Below are 22,678 nucleotides of genomic sequence, written 5' to 3'. Positions count from 1 at the left end.
CACATTTTATTTCATGTGCGCATCACTGACCCAGGATCTCTTGTGCTAACTAATAAATTAATTAACTACCATAATTTTTGCACTATGAGGCGCACCTGACTATAAGCCGCCACCCACCAAATTTGACACAGGGATATTTACACTTTTGTGCCGCGAGAAATTATCCAATGCTGTTTTTTTTTTTTTTTTTTTTTTTTTTTACGTTGTCGGGCGGAGTTGCAGTAAGAAGGAAGGAGTAGACAAAGTTCTCGGTTGTGTGCAGATGAGCGAAGTATTCCTCGTGTTACGTTCAAGAACTGCTCGGATTTCTAGCTACCTTGCTGTCCGTGACAATGTGGACCCCAGCATGTCCACTGTGTATTATTTAATGGCGTACCGCAAGCAACACGTCACTTCCGCTCATTAATATTCATGACATTAGCTACTGTTGCTAAGCAAGGACAAGCAACCGTTTGTCCCTAATAGGAAATGAAGGGAAATCGTGTACGAAGGAGATGTTTACAGAGCCAAACCTACCAATTCTCTCCGAAAATGATGTGCCTGGTGCCAAATTGACTGGCAAAGATGTGGAAGAACATAAAAATGTTCAGTTAAAGAGATGGCTTTAGTGTCGAAGGCTGAAAAAGACGGAAAAAAACGAGCCGACCTAAGCATAGCTTTAGCTTTTTTATCGACGCAACTGACAATGACATTCTCCTGTTTCAACAAGCTATCCTTTACCATCAGCCCTGTCTTTCTTATATATCCTCTGGTTGTCCTACGTCTCTTACCGTTCTTGGGGGTAATTTAGTTAGCTTTGTGTAGCGATCGCAAATGCTACTCAGTGACAGCCAACGAAGACAAATTTTTTCATTGATAACACATCTTAATCCTATAATTTATTTACACTTCCCCCTTACTAAAGTTGTTTATATATATATATTTATATATATATATAACAGAAACGGTAACAGTGGCAGTCAGATACCATTGTAATTCTTTTCAGGTCATTCATTGTCAGACAGAAGCAGTACGGCACAACGTTACACTAAAAAAATAAGGTAAAAATATAAAAATGGCTTACCTCTTTGTCCTCTGAAAGACCATGCCAACCCAACATAATGTTTACTGCATATGAAACGTGAATGGATTCGCTAAGCTGGTGTTAAAAGTCCGCGCAAGTTGATTCGGTCTTCGCATTTTTTCCTCTCGAGTTTTTGGTTTCCGGAAACGTATGAAGAAAACATCCTTCATGTGCCGTAATGTCTAGAGTCGTTTTTACAAGTTCCAAAAAAGCAATGCGTGATCGGCATGTTCGTTTTTGAAAGATTACCGGAGAAAAATAGCACTAATTGCGTTGTGTCTATGCGAGGGCGGGTCTATAATGTCCCACTTCGGCTTTACTTCCGCTTTACGATGCGACGTCATGGTCTAAAAATAGCCTGCGTGCGGTACGCCATTTGACCCGTCAAGTGTCTATTTTCACAAAAGTGTCCTTTCCATTTTGTCTATTTGTGATGACCCTCAATCCTCCCTCTGTGTTTTATTCCAACACATAATCGAGGACAGCAAGGTGGCTGAAGGCTAGAAATCCGAGCAGTTCTTGAACGCAACACAAGCAGCTATCTAGCGCCATGGTGCCACGCAAGCTTAAACGTCATCTCCAAACGACAGACCAGTCGCTTCAAAACAATTCGATAGAATATTTTGTTCGCCTTCGTGAAAACACAGAAACGGGCAACTTTTTTGAGAAAAACTACAATGGTAAATAAGAAAGCCTTGAAAGCTAGTTACTTTGTTGCTGAACTTGTTGCTAAATCCAAAAAGTCCCAAACTGTGGCAGAGACGTTAATACGACCTGTCTGCAAAGCCTTTGTCAGCGAGATGACCAACCCTAATGTGGTTAAAGACGTGGCTAAAGTCCCCGTCTGACAATTCTGACTTTTTCAAGCCTAACTGCTGAAAAAAAAATAATAATAATAAGAACAAAGAGAGACTGAGAGCTGTTGAAGAACATTCCTGCCAGCAAGAACATTCTTGCCAGTATATTGGATTTGTGTTCATCTTAACAGGCTCAAGTTTCACATTGAGTAAGTATAAATACTGAGAAATTATTTTATAATTAAATATACTGTACAGAAAATAATTTTGGAAAATTTTGGTGTGGTGTGCCGCGAGATTTTTTCCAGTACAATAAAGTGCTGTGACTCAGAAAAGGTTGATAAACACTGATCTGATATGATGAATTTTCTCATCTTTGCAGCGCCATTACCGTTACTATGCGTTACTACGTTGGTTGAATAACGCGAGAAAAGAGACACGGACTCATGGAGAGAGCATAGCGGTAGTGGGGAGGAATGAAGGGAGTTCTGACGTCGTTGCAAACGCCATGCTAGGTGGCTCCAATAATACCTGACTGTAGCCTGTATATAGAACTAGATGCGAAATGACAGACTCGCTGGCGTTAGTAAACAGCCGCCCTCTTAAAGCAGTAGACTTCTCAGGAAGGCTCTGTTGTAAAGAGCCTTCCTAGCGAACCTAAGTAACTTTTTATCTAAAATACTCCTAAATCAGCAAAATCTTGACTTGAATCTATCTTTAAATGATGAAACAGTTTTAAAATTTTCACATGTCGAAAGTAGAAAAAAGGGAACTAATGCAATAACGGGAACAATTTTAACAACTTTAACAGTTGATACAAAACAATAAATGATTTCCAAATATAGCAAAGGTTACTATCTAGTTATCGCAATATCCGCAATACCCCTGTGTTTAGCTAAGTTTGGGGGGGGGGGGGACATGAAAAGTAACACAAGTTACTTGCCAAGTAACTAATTACTCTTACATTCGGGTAACTGAGTTACTAACTCAATTACTTTTTGAGAGACTAAGATTAACAACACTGGCTGCAAAACTTCATTGCTTCAAAAAGCTTCATTTGGCCTTCACTGCTCCCTTGGGGGAGACAGTCAACCTCTGCTGCCACCTGCTGTCAACAATGTTGTTATCCAACATGCCTCCTAGCATGCTTTGCAGCGCTACACATGTGAACAACAATCAAAGTCAATGTTCTGTGCTAATTATTTCTTCAGTTACTGTTCCAGTTGTTTCATTAATTGCTAGTTATTGTATTTGATAACACTTTATTTGATAGTGGCGCCATCAGACTGTCATTAGATAAAATCAAAATCATGACATGACAATGTCATGAGCATTAATGAATGCTTAGAACAGATGTCATTTAGTGTTTTCCGGCAAATTATCTAACTTTTGAATGGATGTAAAAGATCCGAGCTGGACATCTGTCAAAAGCATTCAGTAATGCCCATGATAGTGTCATGTCATAAGTATGACGGTCTTATGACGCTGCTGTCAAATAAGGTGTTACCTATTAACCCAAATAAATTGATAAATAACCCGTACTGGACTATAAGCCGCAGGATTGAAAATGAAGGGTAAAAGTGGCGGCTTGTAGCCCGTAAATTAGGGTAATCTTCTGCCATTGACGGCGATAGACATTCAATCCATTTCAGCGAATGAACCAATGTTCATCCGCTGCCATCCCTCCCAGTTGAAGTGGATAAGATGCGCTATAGTGATTAGTCACATGTCTAACATCCATCCCTCTCCAGACATTCCGGACCAGGTGATCAGAGTGTTCAAGGCCGATCAGCAGAGCTGCTACATCATTATCAGCAAGGATACCACCGCCAAGGATGTGGTCGCCCACGCCGTTAACGAGTTTGGATTAACGCCGGCCGCCGAGAACTACTCACTGTGCGAGGTGTCCGTCAGCCCTGAGGGCGTCATTAAGCAACGTCGCCTGCCTGACCAGCTCTCCAAGCTAGCCGACCGCATTCAACTTAATGGCAGGTAAGACTGCGTGGGGCTGTTTTCTAGGTCCTACTTGACGGTTGATTGGCAGCAGGTCCATTTGGGGCGCAGTCAAGCAGACAGTCTGACATGTTTTTGCCCGCCAAAACACTCGGCGGTCTAACACAGAGTAGTTTGATCCACCTTGGCATCGGTCCCAGTGACTCACAAGGTTTTGCTTCACTGCTTTTTAGGTGGTGAAGTCCCTTTTCTCTTTGAAAGGTTGCATGTTTTTAGAAAGCATTGAGTCGAAATGGGCAATGACAAGGCAACCTTCACTTCTGCTTTTTCACTCTTCACTTTTTTCAAGTTAAAGTGCTTGAATAGTACATCAGAAGAGATCATTTGGAGGGCACGCCTGATAAACCTATTGTATTCATTTTGGATCATTTTGTAACGTTATATAGTTCCCATTAAACAATTCATATTTTAATGACTTTAGTTCGTGTCGGGCGACTGCCAGGTTTATTTTATTATCATATTATTTGATGTACTATTATTTCATATTTAATTTCATTCAAAACACAATACATTGGAAGTAGTTCTTAAAATGTTTTAAAATTTTCTTTCATTTATTTTCAAGTTTTTTTAACCGATTAAATTTTTTATTTAATTAATTTCTCATTTCTTCCATTATTTATTGTTTAGATTCACTGTTTGTTTGTTTTTTCTTCAGATTTTTTATTTATTTTTAATTTGTTCTTATTCATCTTTTTATTTTGGGGGGGGGGAACAATTCAATTTTATAATTTTACTTCATTTTTTCAAATTTTATATGGAAATATATATATTTTTTACTTTTTCCAATACAATCCTTGACAATGATATGCATTCGTTCATGCAAATTTACATTAGCTTGTCACTATTAGGGCATCCAGTCTATTTGAACATTCATTCATTCGCTGCCAACCCTCCCTTTTCAAATCCATGAAATACAGAAAGTGAGTTGTTGCTAAAACCGGTCATGAATACTTATAATACTTTTTGCGTCTGCGCCGTTGGCAGGTACTACCTGAAGAACAACATGGAGACAGAGACGCTGTGTTCAGACGAGGACGCCCAGGACCTGCTGCGTGAAAGTCACATTTCGCTGCTGCAGCTCAGCACCATGGAGGTGGCCGCCCAACTCTCTATGCGGGACTTTGAGCTCTTCCGAAACATCGAGTCCACCGAGTACGTGGACGATCTGTTCAAGCTGGACTCGGCGGGGGGCGGCAGCCACCTCAAACGCTTTGAGGAGGTCATCAACCAGGAGACCTTCTGGGTGGCCACCGAGATCCTCAAAGAACCAAACGCCCTTAAGAGGATGAAGACCGTCAAGCACTTTGTTAAGATTGCCCTGCACTGCCAAGAGTGCAAGAACTTTAACTCCATGTTTGCTATTATCAGGTAAGGCGTTTTGGCAGTGAATGATTATGTTTATGGCAGCTAGCCAGCCAATGATTTAATTGCATATTTCTGTCCCCGGTTTAGTGGTCTAAACTTGGCCCCGGTGGCTCGCCTGCGCAGCTCGTGGGAGAAGTTACCCAGCAAGTACGACAAACTTTTCGGGGACCTCCAGGACGTATTCGATCCATCGCGGAACATGGCCAAGTACCGAAATATCCTGAGCGGCCAGAGCATGCAGCCGCCCGTCATCCCTCTCTTTCCCGTGGTCAAGAAAGACCTTACGTTCCTGCATGAAGGTGAGTAGCATTTTGCCTCATAGACTTCTTCTTTGATGTCATTTGGTGCGCACTAACTTCTGCTAAAAATTTCCTATATTGATCGCTTTACCTTTCACTCTGACTCAAACCAAAACCAAGTCAGTTTCACTTTGACTAGTGGAGGAATTAAAAATAAATCACTGGCTGCCATCGACGATGATAGGCCATCTGTTGCACTAAAATGTGATCGTTCATTATTCTGTGCTGCGTCCACCAGGCAACGACTCAACAGTGGACGGTCTCGTCAATTTTGAGAAGCTGCGGATGATCGCCAAGGAGATCCGCCATGTAGTCCGAATGACATCGGCCCACATGGACCCTGCTCTGATGTTCCGACAACGGTCAGCCATCTTTGTAGTCCTATCGCAATTGATCGATTAATGAATGGTTGTCAGTCTGCGTTCATTCACTATGTGTCGCACACAATGTTCAGCATGTAAGGGTCTGCAGTGAAGGAGCGCCACTGCCCCCTGCAGATCCTACTAATGTATTACAAGAGTAGATGGCCTTGTGGACAAAGGTTTTAGGACGCCTCACTTAGACTTCACTTTTTTGCCTTCTTGTAAGGTGTCCCAAAACTTTTGTCAATGCAGTCTGTGGCAGGGATGGGCAGATTGTTGACATTATTAAAAGTCTTTGAATAATTTTTGCATTCATTTATTTTTCCTTTCAACTTAGTCATTTAAAATCCATCTATCCATAACATGATTGTACCATTGAATTTCTAATTTAAAAAAAATATTATTGCTATTAAAGAATACTATTTGACACATTTTACATGACCATTAAAAAAAAGTTATTGGATCAACATTTGAAGTTTTGAACAGCCCCTTTGTCCATTTTCGAAATCAAATGAGCCCCCTGAACTGAAAAGTTTGCCCACCCCTGGTCTGTGGTCACCTCACAACACATTTGTTTTTTTCACCTCCATTTCATAACCCAAAACCCTCTCCAACAACAAAAACTTTTGTCCTCACGCTTCAATCTCCGCGCCTCTCGCTTGCAGGAAGAAGAGGTGGAAGAGTTTAGGGTAAGTTTTTGTCCCCAAACACCCCCGGCGCCATTTTGTCGCATCATCACCCCACTTCCCAAAAAAAAAAAAAAAAAAAAAAAAAAAAAGCATGCAAAGAGACTGACTTGTATACGTTTGACTGTGCTTGTGCATCATTAACACAGTCCATTCACAATGTCCTTTCGCCACCATTAAGCCATCCATTGTGTGTCTGAGTCCTAAAAACTTTAAATCATAACATGCTGATAAACCTGCTGTTGGAAGGTAGTATAGATATCACATATAAAGAGAGCTAGATGCGAAAAGTCCAAATCGGCAGCGTTATTAACTGTGGTAGCTATCCTAAAGTAGTGGTCTTCTCTGGATGCTCTACTAAAATCTTGACAGATTTTGAAAAAGTTTGTTTAAAAACAAACCTTATTAACGTGGCTAAAATTCAGGCTGGTTGTTAAAAAAAAAAAAAAAAAAAAAAAAAAGATTAGTTTTAAGAATGGAGTAAAATGGAGCAGTTTAAAGCTATTTCAAAGTACACGCTCTATTGACCCGAATGTTATGTTGATTGAATGGCGCTGAGAAAATAGTCAACAAGTGATACCGTCTGTCCCGTTTGATTCACAGCACACAAAACACATCTAGCTCGTTCTATATGTGATATCTATGGAAGGTAATACATGGACTCTGCATCCCATAATATTGCCCGTATCCAGTTGTCACACCCTAACCCTCCCGCTGTAAACAGCATGGCGCGGCTAGCTGCATGGACTTGTTTTGCTACTACTGTATATCTTAAATAGTGATGATGATAACATTTTATTGAGTGTGATCAGAGGACGTGTAGCATTGAGTGCTCTTGCCTAGTAATATTATATACAGTGTAATGAAAAAGTATCTGAACCTTTTGGAATTTCTCACATTTCTGCATAAAATCACCATTAAATGTGATCTGAACTTTGTCAAAATCACACAGATCAAAATACAGTGTCTGCTTTGACTAAAACAACCCAGACATTTATAGGTTTTCATATTTTAATGAGGATAGAATGTAAACAATGACAGAAGGGAGAAAAATAAGTAAATGAACCCTTTGCCTAAGGAGACTTAAAGAGCAATTGAAATTTTGGGTGAAATCACTGACAAGTAGTTTAAAGCTGCCCTGCCCACTATAAAACACACACCTGGTAAGAATTGTCTTGATGAGAAGCGTTTTCTAATGTGCGGCATGGCTCGGTCAAAAGAGCTGTCTAAGGACCTGCGATCAAGGATTGTTGATTTGTATAAAGCTGGGAAAGGATACAAAACCATCTCTAAAAGTCTGGATGGTTATCAATTGACAGTCAGAGAAGTTGTCTACAAATGGAGAGAGTTTGGCACTGTTGCTTCTCTCCCAAGGAGTGGCCGTCCACCAAAGATGACGCCAAGAGTTCAACGCAGAATACTCAAAGAGGTAAAAAAGAACCCGAGCGTGTCTGCTAAAGACTTACAGAAATCGCTGGCACAGTCCAATATCTCTGTGCACACATCAACTATTTGTAAAGCTATAGCAAAGAATGGTGTTCATGGGAGGACTCCACGGAGGAAGCCACTGCTGTCTAAAATAACATTGTTGCTCGTTTAATGTGTCCGCAAAAAGGAAATTGAACACTCCACAGAGGTTTTGGCAAAATATTTTGTGGACTGATGAAACCAAAGTGGAATTGTTTGGGAGTAACACACAACGTCATGTGTGGAGGTAAAAGTGAACAGCTCACCAACATCAACACCTCATCCCCACCGTGAAGCATGCTGGAGGGAGAATCATGATTTGGGGCTGTTTTGCTGCCTCAGGGCCGGACAGCTTGCAATCATTAGTGGAAGAATGAATTCAAAAGTTTATCAGGATGTTTTGCAGGAAAACTTAAGGCCGTCTGTCAAGTAGTTGAAGCTAAAAGAGGATGGCTGCTACAACAAGACAATGATCCAAAACACAGAAGTAAATCAACTTCAGAATGGTTTCAGAAGAACTCATACACATTCTGGAGTGGTCAAGCGTTTGGTTTAAGTTATCGCTGGGGGTAGTAGACACAAAACATTTAATGTGATGGTTCACTTATTTTTTCCCCCTTCTGTCATTGTTTGCATACTTTCCTCACTAAAATATGAAAACCTATAAATGTTTGGGTGGTGACAGTTGAAGCAGACACTGTTTTTTTCATCTGTGTGATTTTGGCAAAGATCAGATAACATGTTACGGTGATTTCATGCAGAAATGTGATATAATTCCAAAAGCTTCAGATCATTTTTCATACCACTGTATATATTCCAAGTAATTTTAATCTGCAATACTGGTTGCAATTTTTTTTTTGTTTTTTGTTTTTTTTTTGCAGTGTTTCATCATTTTTGCTCACTTTAAAATCATATTTAAGAGTGACTTATTATTTTTTGTATCGTTTAATCTTTGTTATAATTTGAAAAATAATAATATTTGGACGTAATTAGTTATCAGTCAACAATGTGTAGTATTGTATTTTTTTATCATCATGAAAAATGCTTTAATGTTTTTTCATGTCTATATATTTTTTTCTACTGATCATTTATATGATTTCAAATATGAATTACAATTCTGTGTATAAATTAAATAAAATATTCGTGGCATCGGAAGAAATCTTGCATCTCCTAAACCATCACAGCCATGAAATAGATCAAAATCACCATATGAGGGTGGCAGCAACAGCAATGTATACTTTTTAACTCATTGGCTGCCATTAACAGGGATAGACGTCCAATCCATTTGAACTGGGTGACCCTTCCAATTCAAATGACAAACTCCTTTAAATTCTCAGCAGAAAGATGAAAAGAGCCCCTTGATTGGACGTCTACTATCGTCAATGTCACTGAAGGAGCTGATAATTAGTATTATACTAATGTTCAATGTAATAATTTGTCATTTATCATATTTGTTTTGTTAACTTGAGAAAAAACTCAAAATTATCAAATGATTTGCAGGTCCTTGAGTCAAGGAAGCACCAACTCCAATATGCTAGACGTGCAGGGCGGCGGGCACAAGAAGCGTGTGCGGCGCAGCTCGCTGCTCAACGCCAAGAAGCTGTATGAAGATGCACAGATGGCGCGTAAGGTCAAGCAGTACCTGTCCAACCTGGCAGTAGAAACGGACGAGGACAAGCACCAGATCATGTCACTGCAGTGCGAGCCTGCCTACACTACCAGTGAGTGCGCAACACTTCCCATAATGGCTCTAATCATTTGAATCAACGCTACTAAACAATCCATCTTCTAGTTTCAAAGAACTTGAGTGACCGGCGATCCAACAAGTCTGACATGTCGCCCGTCTCGCTACGGTCGGCGCTGCCTTCGGGGAAGACCCAGAACCGGGTGTCGCAGGTGCTGCAGGTGCAGGTGCCGCTCAACCCGCTACGAAAGAAGAGCACGGCCAAAGACGTGGGCCCGCCCAGTGAGTATCCAAATTGTATAACTAATTTAACTAATTGGCATCTATTGACAGTGCTAGACGTTCAAACCACTTTAACTGGGAGGGGCAAATAAACATGAACATACAGTGGGGCAAATAAGTATTTAGTCAACCACTAATTGTGCAAGTTCTCCCACTTGAAAATATTAGAGAGGCCTGTAATTGTCAACATGGGTAAACTTCAACCATGAGAGACAGAATGTGGAAAAAAAAAACTAGAAAATCACATTGTTTGATTTTTAAAGAATGTATTTGCAAATCATGATGGAAAATAAGTATTTGGTCAATACCAAAAGTTCATCTCAATACCAACACCAACACCAACCAACCCTTTGTTGGCAATAACGGAGGCCAAACGTTTTCTGTAACTCTTCACAAGCTTTTCGCACACTGTTGCTGGTATTTTGGCCCATTCCTCAATGCAGATCTCCTCTAGAGCAGTGATGTTTTGGGGCTGTCGTTGGGCAACACAGATTTTCAACTCCCTCCACAGATTTTCTATGGGGTTGAGATCTGGAGACTGGCTAGGCCACTCCAGGACCTTTAAATGCTTCTTACGAAGCCACTCCTTTGTTGACCTGGCTGTGTGTTTCGGATCATTGTCATGCTGAAAGACCCAGCCACGTCTCATCTTCAATGCCCTTGCTAATGAAAGGAAATTTTCCCTCGAAATCTCTCGATACATGGCCCCATTCATTCTTTACTTTACACAGATCAGTCGTCCTGGTCCCTTTGCAGAAAAACAGCCCCCAAGCATGATGTTTCCACCCCCATGCTTCACAGTGGGTATGGTGTTCTTCGGATGCAGTTCAGTATTCTTTCTCCTCCAAACACGAGAACCTGTGTTTCTACCAAAAAGTTCTATTTTGGTTTCATCTGACCATAACACATTCTCCCAGTCCTCTTCTGGATCATCCGAATGCTCTCTAGCGAACCGCAGATGGGCCTGGACGTGTACTGGCTTCAGCAGGGGGACACGTTTGGGAGTGCAGGATTTGAATCCCTGGCGGCGCATTGTGTTACTGATAGTAGCCTTTGTTACTGTGGTCCCAGCTCTCTGTAGGTCATTCACTAGGTCCTTCCGTGTGGTTCTGGGATTTTTGCTCACCGTTCTTGTTATCATTTTGACGCCACGGGGTGACATCTTGCATGGAGCCCCAGATCGAGGCAGATTATCAGTGGTCTTGTACAGTGGGGAGAACAAGTATTTGTTACACTGCCAATGGGAGCAGTGTATCAAATACTTGTTCTCCCCACTGTATGTCTTCCATTTTCTAATAATTGCTCCCAAAGTTGATTTCTTTACACCAAGCGTTTTACCTATTGCAGATTCAGTCTTCCCACCCTGGTGCAGGTCTACAATTTTGTCTCTGTTGTCCTTCGACAGCTCTTTGGTCTTGGCCATAGCAGAGTTTGGAGTGTGACTGACTGAGGTTGTGGACAGGTGTCTTTTATACCGATAATGAGTTAAAACAGGTGCCATTAATACAGGTAAGGAGTGGAGCCTCATTAGACCTCGTTAGACCTAGACCTAGAATTTAGACCTCTTTGACAGCCAGGAATCTTGCTTGTTTGTAGGTGACCAAATACTTATTTTCCACTCAAATTTGGAAATAAATTCTTTAAAAATCAAACAATGTGATTTTCTGTTTTTTTTTTTTTTTTCCACATTCTGTCTCTCATGGTTGAGGTTTACCCATGTTGACAATTACAGGTCTCTCTAATATTTTCAAGTAAGAGAACTTGCCAAATGGGGGTTTACTAAATACTTATTGGCCCCACTGTATGAATAAACAAATGCAGGGAAATTTTGTTGTTTTTTTCTCTCCTTCTTTTGGAAAACGTTCAAATATGACTAATGGGTCGTTTACATGGTGACGCTGCGACACCAAGACGCAACAATTGTGGTGTGGAATGGCCTTGCCTTTACAGAGTGACGGCAAAAACGAAAGGCGAAGATGCAAACTTTTAATTCCGGCCTCCAAAGTGGAACGATTTGATTGCGGGAATCGCTCCACAACCAAATGAATGGAACTCTCTCACTCCGATGACGTCAACATTCACACAAGTCACTTTGGGCATGTGCAGTTGCTGCTAGTAAACATTCAAAACAGCAATCATGGTGGAACGTCAGCTTAATTTTGCTATTTTTATAATATTAATTATTGAAATATATTTTCGCGTTTTTGTGCCATTTGAAGCAAAAGAGGAAAAAAACGCATGGACGCCATAGCTTCAAGTGGGCAGGTATGTTGTCTTCCGGGCTGAGGAGGTTGTTGTCAAGGAAGTGCATCCGTTTGACACCCCATACTTAGACAATTACGCTATAAGGCTAATGATATGTGGACATCTCATTAAGGGTAATGTAGGACACACTTGTTTACCAAATGCCAATATTGTGGCCTACAGGGCCAAAAATGTCAGATCCATGTGTGTGACACCAGGTCTGTATGGGGTAATGTCTGTTTTTTTTTTTTTTTAATTCTCAAGAAATGTCACTTACCCTACTAAGGGTAAAACACCCTCAGTACGGTAGCAGATATTCAAAGACTTTTTTCATCCGTTCCAGACTTCAGCTCGCCTCAGGTAGTGAAAAAGCCCCCTTCTGGCTCGGCGGACGAGTGGACCTCCAAGAGGTCCTCGGAAGACACCATTTCCACAGTCTCATCCCTGCACTCCAGCCCCACGGTGTCACCGCAGGGCTCGCCACGCAAAGGTCCATCTGCCAAAACCCAAACCTCCTCGGGCCAGATGAACCTGTCAGGCTCCTCCTCGTCACTGACCAGTGATGCGAGCACCAAAACGAGCACTATCAGCCTGCGAAGTTACGGCATAGGTAGGCCATACTAACCTGACAGAACCATAAAGGTACCAACCACAGTTGTTCGGTACGATTGTAGTACCGAGACATATTCCTGAAGAGAGTTCAACTAAACCCTGTTTCCATTGTGCAGGTTATGCTTTGCTTCCCCCGGGCAAAGCGGACAACCTGTCCGATTCCAGTCACAGCGAGATCTCGTCTCGCTCCAGCATCTGCTCCGTGGACTCTGTGCCCGCCCCGGGTCTGGAGGAGCGTTCTAACAGCGTCGGCGCCAGGACGTCTATTGCGTCCGCCACCGCCGCCCCCTCAGTGCCGGCTGGCGTGCCGACGCCAGAGAGTGCGGCGGCCACACACTTGAATGTTGACTACAGCCAACCCAGCACAAGGTTAGTACGCCTCCGCTTTTCGATATTTGATATCATCTCCGCAATTGACTGGCTTGACTGCCGAGTGGTGACCATTGCGTCATTTTTTTCTCTAATCCATATGTTAATTTCTGTAAATTTGTGGTCACCTGCTATTCATTTTGGGGCATTTTCAGGTCACTTTATTTTTAACTCATTGGGTGCTCACTTCTCCCAGTCTAAATGGATTGGACTACCAGTGCTGTCAATGGCACTGAAAGATGAGCATTGACAGACTGTCCGTCCAGTTTAAATGAATTTGATGACTATTGTTGTCTGACTATTGTTGTCAAGGGCGGGCAATGAGTTAATTTTGGGTCACTTTTTTGGGTCAATTTTAGGGTACTTACAGCTCACTTCCTATTGATTTTGGGTCACTTCCTGTACATTTTGGGGCATTTTGGGATCACTTCCTTTAGATTTGGGGCTTTTTCGGGTCACTTCCTGATATAGTGTCCTTTTCATCCCATTGGAAATGGAGATGTTTTTGTCATATTTTGGTGGCAAAAAAAGAAACATGCTTCTTAATTTTCTGAATTTATTTATCTGTAAATTCCATGAATTGTACAATAAATGAAGAACGAGAGACATTTTGAAATTGGAAAATTTAAAGGTTTGTGCCGTTGGAATTAGTCTTTTTTTTTTTTTTTTTTGTTTAAAAAAAAAAAAAAAAAAAAACTGCACTTTTGCCGCAACCATAAATATTAGGGGCAAAATCAAGCCTGTTAAAGAAAGGCTGTGTCATGTGAATTTTTTTAATGTTTCAAAGTTGGAACAGTGGGAATCTGTCTAAGTGTATGTGCTGTGTGGCGTGCCAAAAAAGTGGACAGGGAAAAAAAACCTGAATTTTATCAGTGTTAAGCTTTGCATAGTATCTTGCGGCAAGTAATTCCCCACTTTCGTAATCCAATGGCGCAGCTCCCTGGCTTCTGCGGCAGCAGCAGTGGCGGCATCGAGGGGTTACACATCACGAGGCTCCACATTCACGTCGTCCGTCTCCACGGAGGAGCTGACGCCTGACCTGGCCTGTCTGGACTATGTGGCCGACAGCGGGCGCGGCAGCTGGACGTCCTGCTCCTCCAATTCCCACGACTCTTTCCAGAGCCTGCCCGCCTCTTCTTGTCGACCATGGGACCATGGCATTCACGGGCACCCTCTCAGTCACCGGCTGGCAGGCGCCACCATCGCCGAGGCGGGCGCACGTGACTCGAGGCTGGCCGAGCAGTCACGGCAGAGCTGGGCGTCTTCGGGCTCTTTGTCTGACACGTACGAGGGAAATTACGGCACGGTCAAGAGAAGGAACGGCGCCGAGCAGCAAAGGCCGTCTCCCGGATGTGCCTCCTCTGCCTCGCCGACCAACGACGATGGAATGCAGACTACAGACCCCGCCTACAAAACGGTGACATCCAGCACAGAAAAAGGTCTCATAGGTGAGAGCACGGTAGTTGTCTTAGCAAGGTAGCATTCGTTGTAGAAATGTTTATATGTAAGCTGCCATCCTTCATCTCACTGCTTCTCGTCATGTTTTGCTTCATGGTGTTTTCCCAGTCGTTACCACCATTTAATTTCTCCATGGTTTTCTTGTGTTGCCCCCTTCACTCCCTTCCCTGTTCCTTTTTTTTTCTTTGTTTGTTCTTTCTTCATCGCTTTCATCCAGTGTACTGCATCACCTCCCCCGCCAAGGACGAGCGTTACCGAGCCCCTCCTCCCACCCCTCCAGGCTACCAGGGTCTGGCCCTGGGGGATGTCAAAGACGCAATGGCGCCGGTGTCGGCGGGGCCGTCCGTAAGGCCTCCCCACCTCAGACCTCCCGACTACAGCGTGGCCATGCAGAGAAGCAAACTCCTGCAGAGCCCCGGAGCTGCCGGTAGCCTAGCGGAGGCACGCAGGCTCGCCGGCAGCCGTTTGGGAACGCGCGACACTGCCGACAGCGAGGAAGGTACGCGATAGATCCTATCGCTGGGATGTTGTGAACTGTCATCAAGCTCATTCATTTTCCTGATCTGATATAATCATTGCTATCTATAGCCATCAGTAACAGAAAATGAGATAAAAGAAATAGGATTTTTCTTTAAAGGGAACCTTGGATTTAGACTTGTAGGCTCTAATAAGCCACAATTGTTCTCTTTTACTAAAATATGTTATTAGTATCACATAAAATATTGCCATTGATTTAAAAAGCTATAATATTTTGTACATGTTTTGACCATGTTTTAAGCGCGCAATGGACGCTCGGGTTGATGACGTAATTTGTCACTCATGAAGGAATCTGACATTCTAGCCAGACTGCTGGAATCATGCCAGCCGAACCGCCAGACCCGCGCTGGTGCAGCTCCAACGGACCCCGGCAATCCGGCCAGAAGGCCAATATCCACACGTTCACTTTAGTCTTAACCCTTTGTACTGACTCCATTTTGAAAGGTTTATAGAAGGCTCCCTGAAAACAAGTTGACAATTTATTCAGGTTAACAGAGATCTAAACAGCAAGACGAAACAGAAACACTCAGGCGGGGAGGCAAGCTCGTTCCAAGGTCACCATATCAGAAGTCAGCAAAAGGTTCCTGAGAAAAAATGACCACGATTAGTTAAACATTCTGTCTTTTGAAGGGCTGTGGGCAGGAAGAAGGGTGTGTTTAGGATTATTGTCTATTTGTGGATTGGACAGGAGGTTCGGGAGTTATTGTTGTCCGGGAAACGAGAGTTGTGAATTTTGCCACCTCAGCGTCAAAGGAGCTCTTGGAGTCTTGTTAGTCGGGTTATGAGTTGGATATTGAGCGTTCGCCTGTGCTCCTTGTGTTAGGACAGAGCATCCCGCCATTTGTTCTGGACTGTCCGGGAGAACTGATTGCGAGAGTTGGTGCGTCAATCTTGCTCATGACGCACACATTGCGCTTATGTTATAAGAAGTATCTTTTATGCCCTGTATTCTGGGTGTTTTCCCTAAAGTATGGTATGAGTGGTATTTATTTTATGTTGGTTGTGTTAAAGTAATACAAACTGTAAATACGAGAAACGGTACTATTCCCTGATTAATTATATTAAGTGTGTGAGAGTAATGCAAACAGTTAGACGGTGCCTACGAGAAAAGGTACCATCTTCCCTCACTCACTAGACAAACACTACCGGTCTTGAGCAATTCCTTCTACGCAGCGAAACGTCCAACACATGCGCACATCGGTTACAAGCGGCGAGTACTTACCATTTGTGTTTTTATTGAGTCTTTTATTACCTTTTCATTGCTTCAAAATAATTGATCTGCTGACAACATTAGTCACGTAGCTTATTTAAACCACACTTGTTTGATATTGAACGTTTATAAGTACTTTCTTAAGGCATCTTTAGTATGTTTTGTCGGTATGCATCTAAACAGAACAAGCTGAAAGCGTACGGTGGTACTTTGGGGGTCAAATTCGCCTCTTGCAGGACGCTTCCACTGTGCAGCACATTTTGGCAGAACACCGTTTTTGTCAGACTCTCGTCTCATCCTGTCTTTTCTGTAGGGGTGTGCCATCGTAGGCACCCCACGATTCGATTCGATTACGATTCAGGGTGCAACGATTCGATGATTGAATGATGATCACAGTATTGACGATTATCACGATTACCGATGCATCATACATTATTAATAAAGTAGCCCAACAAATTTATGTCCATTATTTTTTTTAAAATGTCTTAATGATTTAACAGGAACGATGGAAACATGCCCACACAACAAAAAGTTGCCCTTAGGCTGTTTTTTTTTTTTTTTTTTTTTTTGCAAGAAAGTGCAAAAACATTAACCATTTCAAAGGCAGTACTTATTTCTCAACATGCCTATACAACACAGCTGACCTTAAGCTGCTCTTTTTCACAAGAAGGTGCAAAAACTACTAAAGTACTTATTTCTCTCAACGATACAATAACATTTACACTGGTTGAATGAATTAAGACTATATTTAACCAATATTCTTTGTTTTCACAGATTTCTGTACTATTTAGCATGTTTTTAGTGTTACCACTGTACTTAATCCTGGTTTTACACGTTGTGCATCTAGGGTAACTTTTGTACACCACCAACACACAAATCGACACGTTAGAGAATTCGCTAATTAGCATAGCGCTCTTCGCTAACTAGTAACCTCTCAAAAACAACAACAATGAAGGCTAAATAGTACAAAAGGGGTTCGTGTACTCGCATCTTACAGACGCACACGGGACTTAGCATTACACTAGGGACATTTTCCAATCAACACGACTTGAACGTACTGCCGAACAACTGAAAGGCAAAGAGCAACAAACTATCTCTCTTCCCTCTCGCTCTAAAAAATAGAGGACCCAAAGTGCGACCCGGTGTTTGCTTTTCTCATACACAAATGTATTTTTGAGTGTTTTGAACAGGAGCAAATTTCTCGCTCAGTAACGTCCGCTGCAGCAATCTTGACCTTGGACATCCCTTTTGGTGTCGGTGCGGCAGACGTGTCTTGAATTTTGTTGCGCTAGCAGCGGGCTGTCATCAAGTTAACAGAGAAAATCATCGTTTTTGAACATTTATGAATCGTAATCGAACCTTCGCGTGTCGAATCTAGATGAATCCAATAATCGATTTTTTGGGCACACCCTTACTTCCCTGGTCATTCTGCTTTTGCTGCTCGTTTTATGAAATATCGACATTGCTCTCATGCTCATTAATGTTCCTCTCGGGTTCAAATTGAAAGGGTTGAACAGATGATGCTTATGTCGCTACAGTCATATTCTGGAAGCCCGTTTGCACAACCAAGTGACGTCACCGCCATGTGAAATCAACAACAGTGGCAACCTACTAGTTAAACTAATTTTGCAAATTGTATCAAAATGAAAACATCAAGAGGGGTTTTAGTATTAAATTATTTTAATTCAAAATAACTAGGGCTGCAGCTATCAAATGTTTTAGTCATCGAGTATTCTACTGAAAATTCTATTGATTAATTGAGTAATCGGATAAAACATTTTTTTTTTCAGGTAAAGAGCAATTATCTATCTAATATTGAACCATTTTCCTCAATCAATGTCTTCATTTTCGATGTACATTGTTGAAAACAGCCAACAATTGCATCTCAGATGTAACTAGAAAAAAAAAAAAAAAAAAAAACTAATTCACTGCTTTCACACCAAAAACTTTCAGATCTTATTTAAAAAAAAAAAAAAAAAAAAATCTTACATCTTACCTAAAACTGTCATTACACTTGATAACACACATCACTTAAAAGTTAAGTCCTTTATCCACGTGTTTCAATTGAATTTCCATTTGTGTCAGCTATTTTTAAATTCTAATTAAATTTTAGGTTAGTCTAAACTGTAAGTCCTGAGAGGATTTTGAGTTTTTGCAGTGTTCAAAATATATGTTTGATACCAGCTGTATTGGAGCACATTGGGGACCAGTGCTACTTGGTGTTTTATCCAACAATGACTACTGAGCAAAAAATGAGAGTTAGCTTTATTATTTTTTTATTTTACACCCTCATCACTCTACAGCACTGTGTTTTTATTAGGGCTGTCAAACGATTAAAATTTCTAATCGAGTTAATCACAGCTTAGAAATTAATTAATCGCAATTCAAACCATCTCTAAAATATGCCATATTTTTCTGTAAATTATTGTTGGAATGGAAAGATAAGACAAGACGGATATATACATTCAACATACTGTACATAAGTACTGTATTTGTTTATTATAACAATAAATCAACAAGATGGCATTAACATTATTAACATTCTTTCTTCGAAAGGGATCCACGGATAGAAAGACTTGTAATTCTTTAAAGATAAATGTGAGCACAAGTTATAGTAATTATATATTAAAACCCTTCTGTATGTTTTCGTTTTAATAAAATTTGTAAAATTTTCAATCAAAAAATAAAGTAATAGCTCTCCATTGTGGAATGTAGTGATTGAAATACACAACAAGGTGTCAAGGGTGAGTTTTAAATTAATTAGAGACCTAGCCAAGTTTTTCTAGTGCGTTTTGCCCTTCGACTGATGCCGTAGTTTCCGGGTTCATTGTACACGTTCATGTGAGTGTTGACTTCACAACGTACAAGACTTCTGATAGTTTGTATGTTGTGACTAAATATTGCCATCTAGTGTATTTGTTGAGTTAAACGAAATGTTTGAATAGAGTTTGACCAAAGTCTGAGTATTATTTTGCATAGCTATTTTGATTGGGAATGCCGGTTCTCTTTGCATTGAGCGCTTTTCTTTTTGTGAACATTATTTTTTTTGAGAGATAGGAATATTATTTTTGTTGTGCTTTCAGTAAATGATACTGTAGCGACTTAACTGTTCCGCCCAAATGCATGATGGGAAGTTGGGCAACACTGACTGTCAGTTGTGGCTGCAAATGGTATATCTTCTCTGCATTGTGTTCAATACAGGTTGTTAAGAAAAAGATTCTCTCCTGTCATTCTACCCCACGTCGCTCGCCACAATAGTTAGAATTGTTGTGGAAGAGATTCCAAAGCTTATGCCAATAACTAGCGCGGCCCCAATGAATGCCTGAGTCCACTCCTCTCGCTTGTCTCTGCCTCTTAGCTTTCAATATACATAAAACGGCGCCATTGTAGTCTGTTTGCGGCAATGCATGAGTGGGTCATCCCCCGCATTCGTTAAGTATTTTAACGTGATTAAGTAAAAAAAATTAATTACTGCCTGTTAACGCGATAAATTTGACAGTCCTAGTTTTTACAGATTAAATAAAGCCTGTATGTCAGACACGTTAGCCATGCATCGACAGTAGTGATAATAATAAGATGGCGTCTGTTTACTAATGCCGCCAAGTCTGTCATTTCGCATCTAGTTCTATATAAATGTGATATCTATGATAGGCATCAGACGCTACCTGCTACCACCATAGCATCAGACACTACATGCTACCACCGTAGCATCATGCGGGCGTAGTTTTTAGCAACGTTGGAATAGTTTGTAGCGGATGTCGAGCACGTCCCGCATTAAAAGTAGTCCGGGCAAAACATGATGCTTAGAGCTGGCAAAATTAAAGGATTCCTCGAGGCGAATAAAATTACTCTGATCAGTTTTTAAACTCGAGTTACCCGAGTTGCTCGAGTATTTGTTTTAGCTCTAAAAATAACATTTATCTTTTAAGGACTACAAGTCTTTCTATCTGTGGATCCCTTTAAAAAGAAAATATAAGAAATATCCTAAAGCTGTTGCGATACCAAATTTTTGCATATGTAGGATCTGCCCGATTTCCGTTCACGTAATCCGATCTGCGATTTATTGTTGTGGCTCTCTTGCAGATGAACAAGTATCCGCCGTGTAGACGTGTGGATCTTCGCATTATGGACTGCGGCCCGACAGTTTTGGCCACTCCCGGGAACTCGTGCCTGCTTCACTTGAAAAAAAGACACTTTTTAAATACTCCTGACCTGGAAAAAAACAACAACTTTTTTTTTAAACTCAATTTTAATTTTGCACCACGTTTCTTCGAGACAAGATGGCCGACAGAAGGCTCACACAGCGCCCCCAAAATTGGTGCCTGCTTCGTGGGAATATAAGAACCTTAACTTCAGACCGGGAAAGGTGGAAACAAAACAAGGTTTTGCCACTTTTAAAGCTTTTGACTTTTTTAAGAGACATTTGAACTTTGCACCACGTTTTCCTCAGGCTGACTTGTGGAGCACTTACTGTTCTTGGAGGAAACAAAAATGGCCGCCTCCTGAAGCTAGCTAGTTGAGCAGCGCGCTACCTCCTGGACCTTTTTTGGGTAACTCCTCTGAAAATGATTTTACATTTTTGGAAAGGCAAAACAATTTAAACAGGGAAGGGCGTTTACGGTGTTGATTTGACGAGAGCCCGAGCCGCTCCCCCTCAAATTTACATGGCAGCCAAACAGGAAGTGCATCTACACTCCAGTGTTCTCTCGTACAGAAAGGATTGGTCTTTCTGATATCCGCTCCTTTCGCAACTTTAGGAAGACTTGAAATGCTAAAATGTTTGCATTTGTATAAATACATGAATGGAAGCGTATAAAAATGTTATTTTTGATGTTGGTTTTGCCATAAATTAATAAGGATGTATAAATGAGACTGGAATATTTTGTTACTCAAAAAAAGTTTTATTTTCTTTGTTAGCTCCTTGCCTGCGCTTCTTGTAGTCATGTAGACCCTGCTGTGTGTGCGTGTGAGTGTGCGTGTGGTGAGGATATTTTACTTTCTGTATTTATCTCATATAAGACCCCCACCTTGCCTAATTCGCTGGGTCTCAGGCCCCATTTTGGGTCTGTTGTCCCATTTTTTTAGCACTCCAACACCATCATGTTTCTAGTCGCCTCAATGGGTGTTTTTATGTCACCTACACTCCTCACGAATCTCCCTTGAATTTTAGGTCAACTGGATCTAGGTTGGACTGAACTGCCATTTTGACACTTTGTTCTGTTTTTGCACAACTTCTTTCATCACGTTGTAAACCGCGTGTCAGTATTAACCCTCCTCAGGTGTGAAGTGGTTTTATATAAAGTTCATAAGTTTTAAACCGCCATTTAGTTCTTCCCCCAAACAAGCCCTCCATCACCCCCACACTCCCCTTTTAGGACGCAATAAGCGATGTGAATGAAAAGCGATGATGACGACGATGCCCAACAAGCTGTAAAAGTGAGTGGTGGCTGCACAAATAACGTCCCGTACGGTGTATGTAGAAGTGGCACTCGTCCTGTTGTTGTTTTTTTTTTCTTTTTTTTTTATGTCTTTTACAAAGACGACTCCATTTTGGCCTCGTATGCTTTGTATATGTATATTTTTTACAGGTGGATTGTACATAATTGTTCTATTTTTGTTTAAGAGGATGTGTAATATGGATTTAAAACAAAGAACAAAAAGAAAAGGACATTTCCTTTAAAGTCTACTGATAAGAATTTGGACAATGAATAAAAATCTGAAATGGAAGCTTGGATTCATTGTTGTTTGTGAATTCACTGGGTATTTATTTATCCATTTATTTATTTATTTTAAACCTGTCCTGTTCAGCTGTTTGACACGGAGACTGGAAGTCTAAGTGTCCGGATGATCTGAACGGGTTTTAATGTGTCACATTGAGAGTATGACATACTCCCATTGTGATCATTCAACATACCTCGTTTATTATGACAAAGCAGCGAACAAGAAGGGGTTATGGGGGAACAAAAGAAAAAAAACACAAGAAAAGAAACACAACAACAACAAATACATTGAACAGCTACACTAACTATGAATACGTTGGTGCTATCGTCAGCTAGATGTATTTCCAGTTGAGACCATGTGGGGGGCCTGTTTACCAGGGAAAGAAGGGGAAGTGGGTGGTGGAGTCAATAAGCTAAGTGATTGGGAGGGGTAGAGTGTACACAAATCAGCTCTGTGATGGTCTAGAAACCAGTTATCGTGTGGATCCCTTGTGAGTGAAAGCCCGTTGG

General features: G+C 41.3%; 1 protein-coding gene across 8 annotated transcripts in view; it reads left to right on the top strand.

Annotated features, from left to right (window-relative positions):
- Positions 1-22,182, top strand: part of rapgef6 (Rap guanine nucleotide exchange factor (GEF) 6) — a 116,751-nt gene extending 94,569 nt beyond the window's left edge. For 5 of the 8 annotated variants that reach the window (XM_057820198.1, XM_057820199.1, XM_057820204.1 and 2 more), the window contains 12 exons: positions 3,612-3,852; positions 4,858-5,241; positions 5,326-5,537; positions 5,776-5,899; positions 6,565-6,588; positions 9,553-9,773; positions 9,845-10,018; positions 12,606-12,872; positions 12,991-13,243; positions 14,180-14,691; positions 14,919-15,200; positions 20,532-22,182. In XM_057820198.1, coding sequence (XP_057676181.1) covers positions 3,612-3,852; positions 4,858-5,241; positions 5,326-5,537; positions 5,776-5,899; positions 6,565-6,588; positions 9,553-9,773; positions 9,845-10,018; positions 12,606-12,872; positions 12,991-13,243; positions 14,180-14,691; positions 14,919-15,200; positions 20,532-20,554 — 2,717 coding nt within the window. In that variant the 3' untranslated portion in view covers positions 20,555-22,182. The remainder of the gene's footprint in view (positions 1-3,611; positions 3,853-4,857; positions 5,242-5,325; positions 5,538-5,775; positions 5,900-6,564; positions 6,589-9,552; positions 9,774-9,844; positions 10,019-12,605; positions 12,873-12,990; positions 13,244-14,179; positions 14,692-14,918; positions 15,201-20,531) is intronic. The other 3 variants (XM_057820201.1, XM_057820202.1, XM_057820203.1) reach the window with 2 other exon arrangements.
- The last annotated feature ends 496 nt before the right edge of the window (positions 22,183-22,678 follow it).

Source organism: Corythoichthys intestinalis, chromosome 18 (genome assembly GCF_030265065.1).
Source record: "Corythoichthys intestinalis isolate RoL2023-P3 chromosome 18, ASM3026506v1, whole genome shotgun sequence".
Lineage (NCBI taxonomy): Eukaryota > Metazoa > Chordata > Actinopteri > Syngnathiformes > Syngnathidae > Corythoichthys > Corythoichthys intestinalis.
This window is presented reverse-complemented; position numbering and strand designations above follow the sequence as displayed.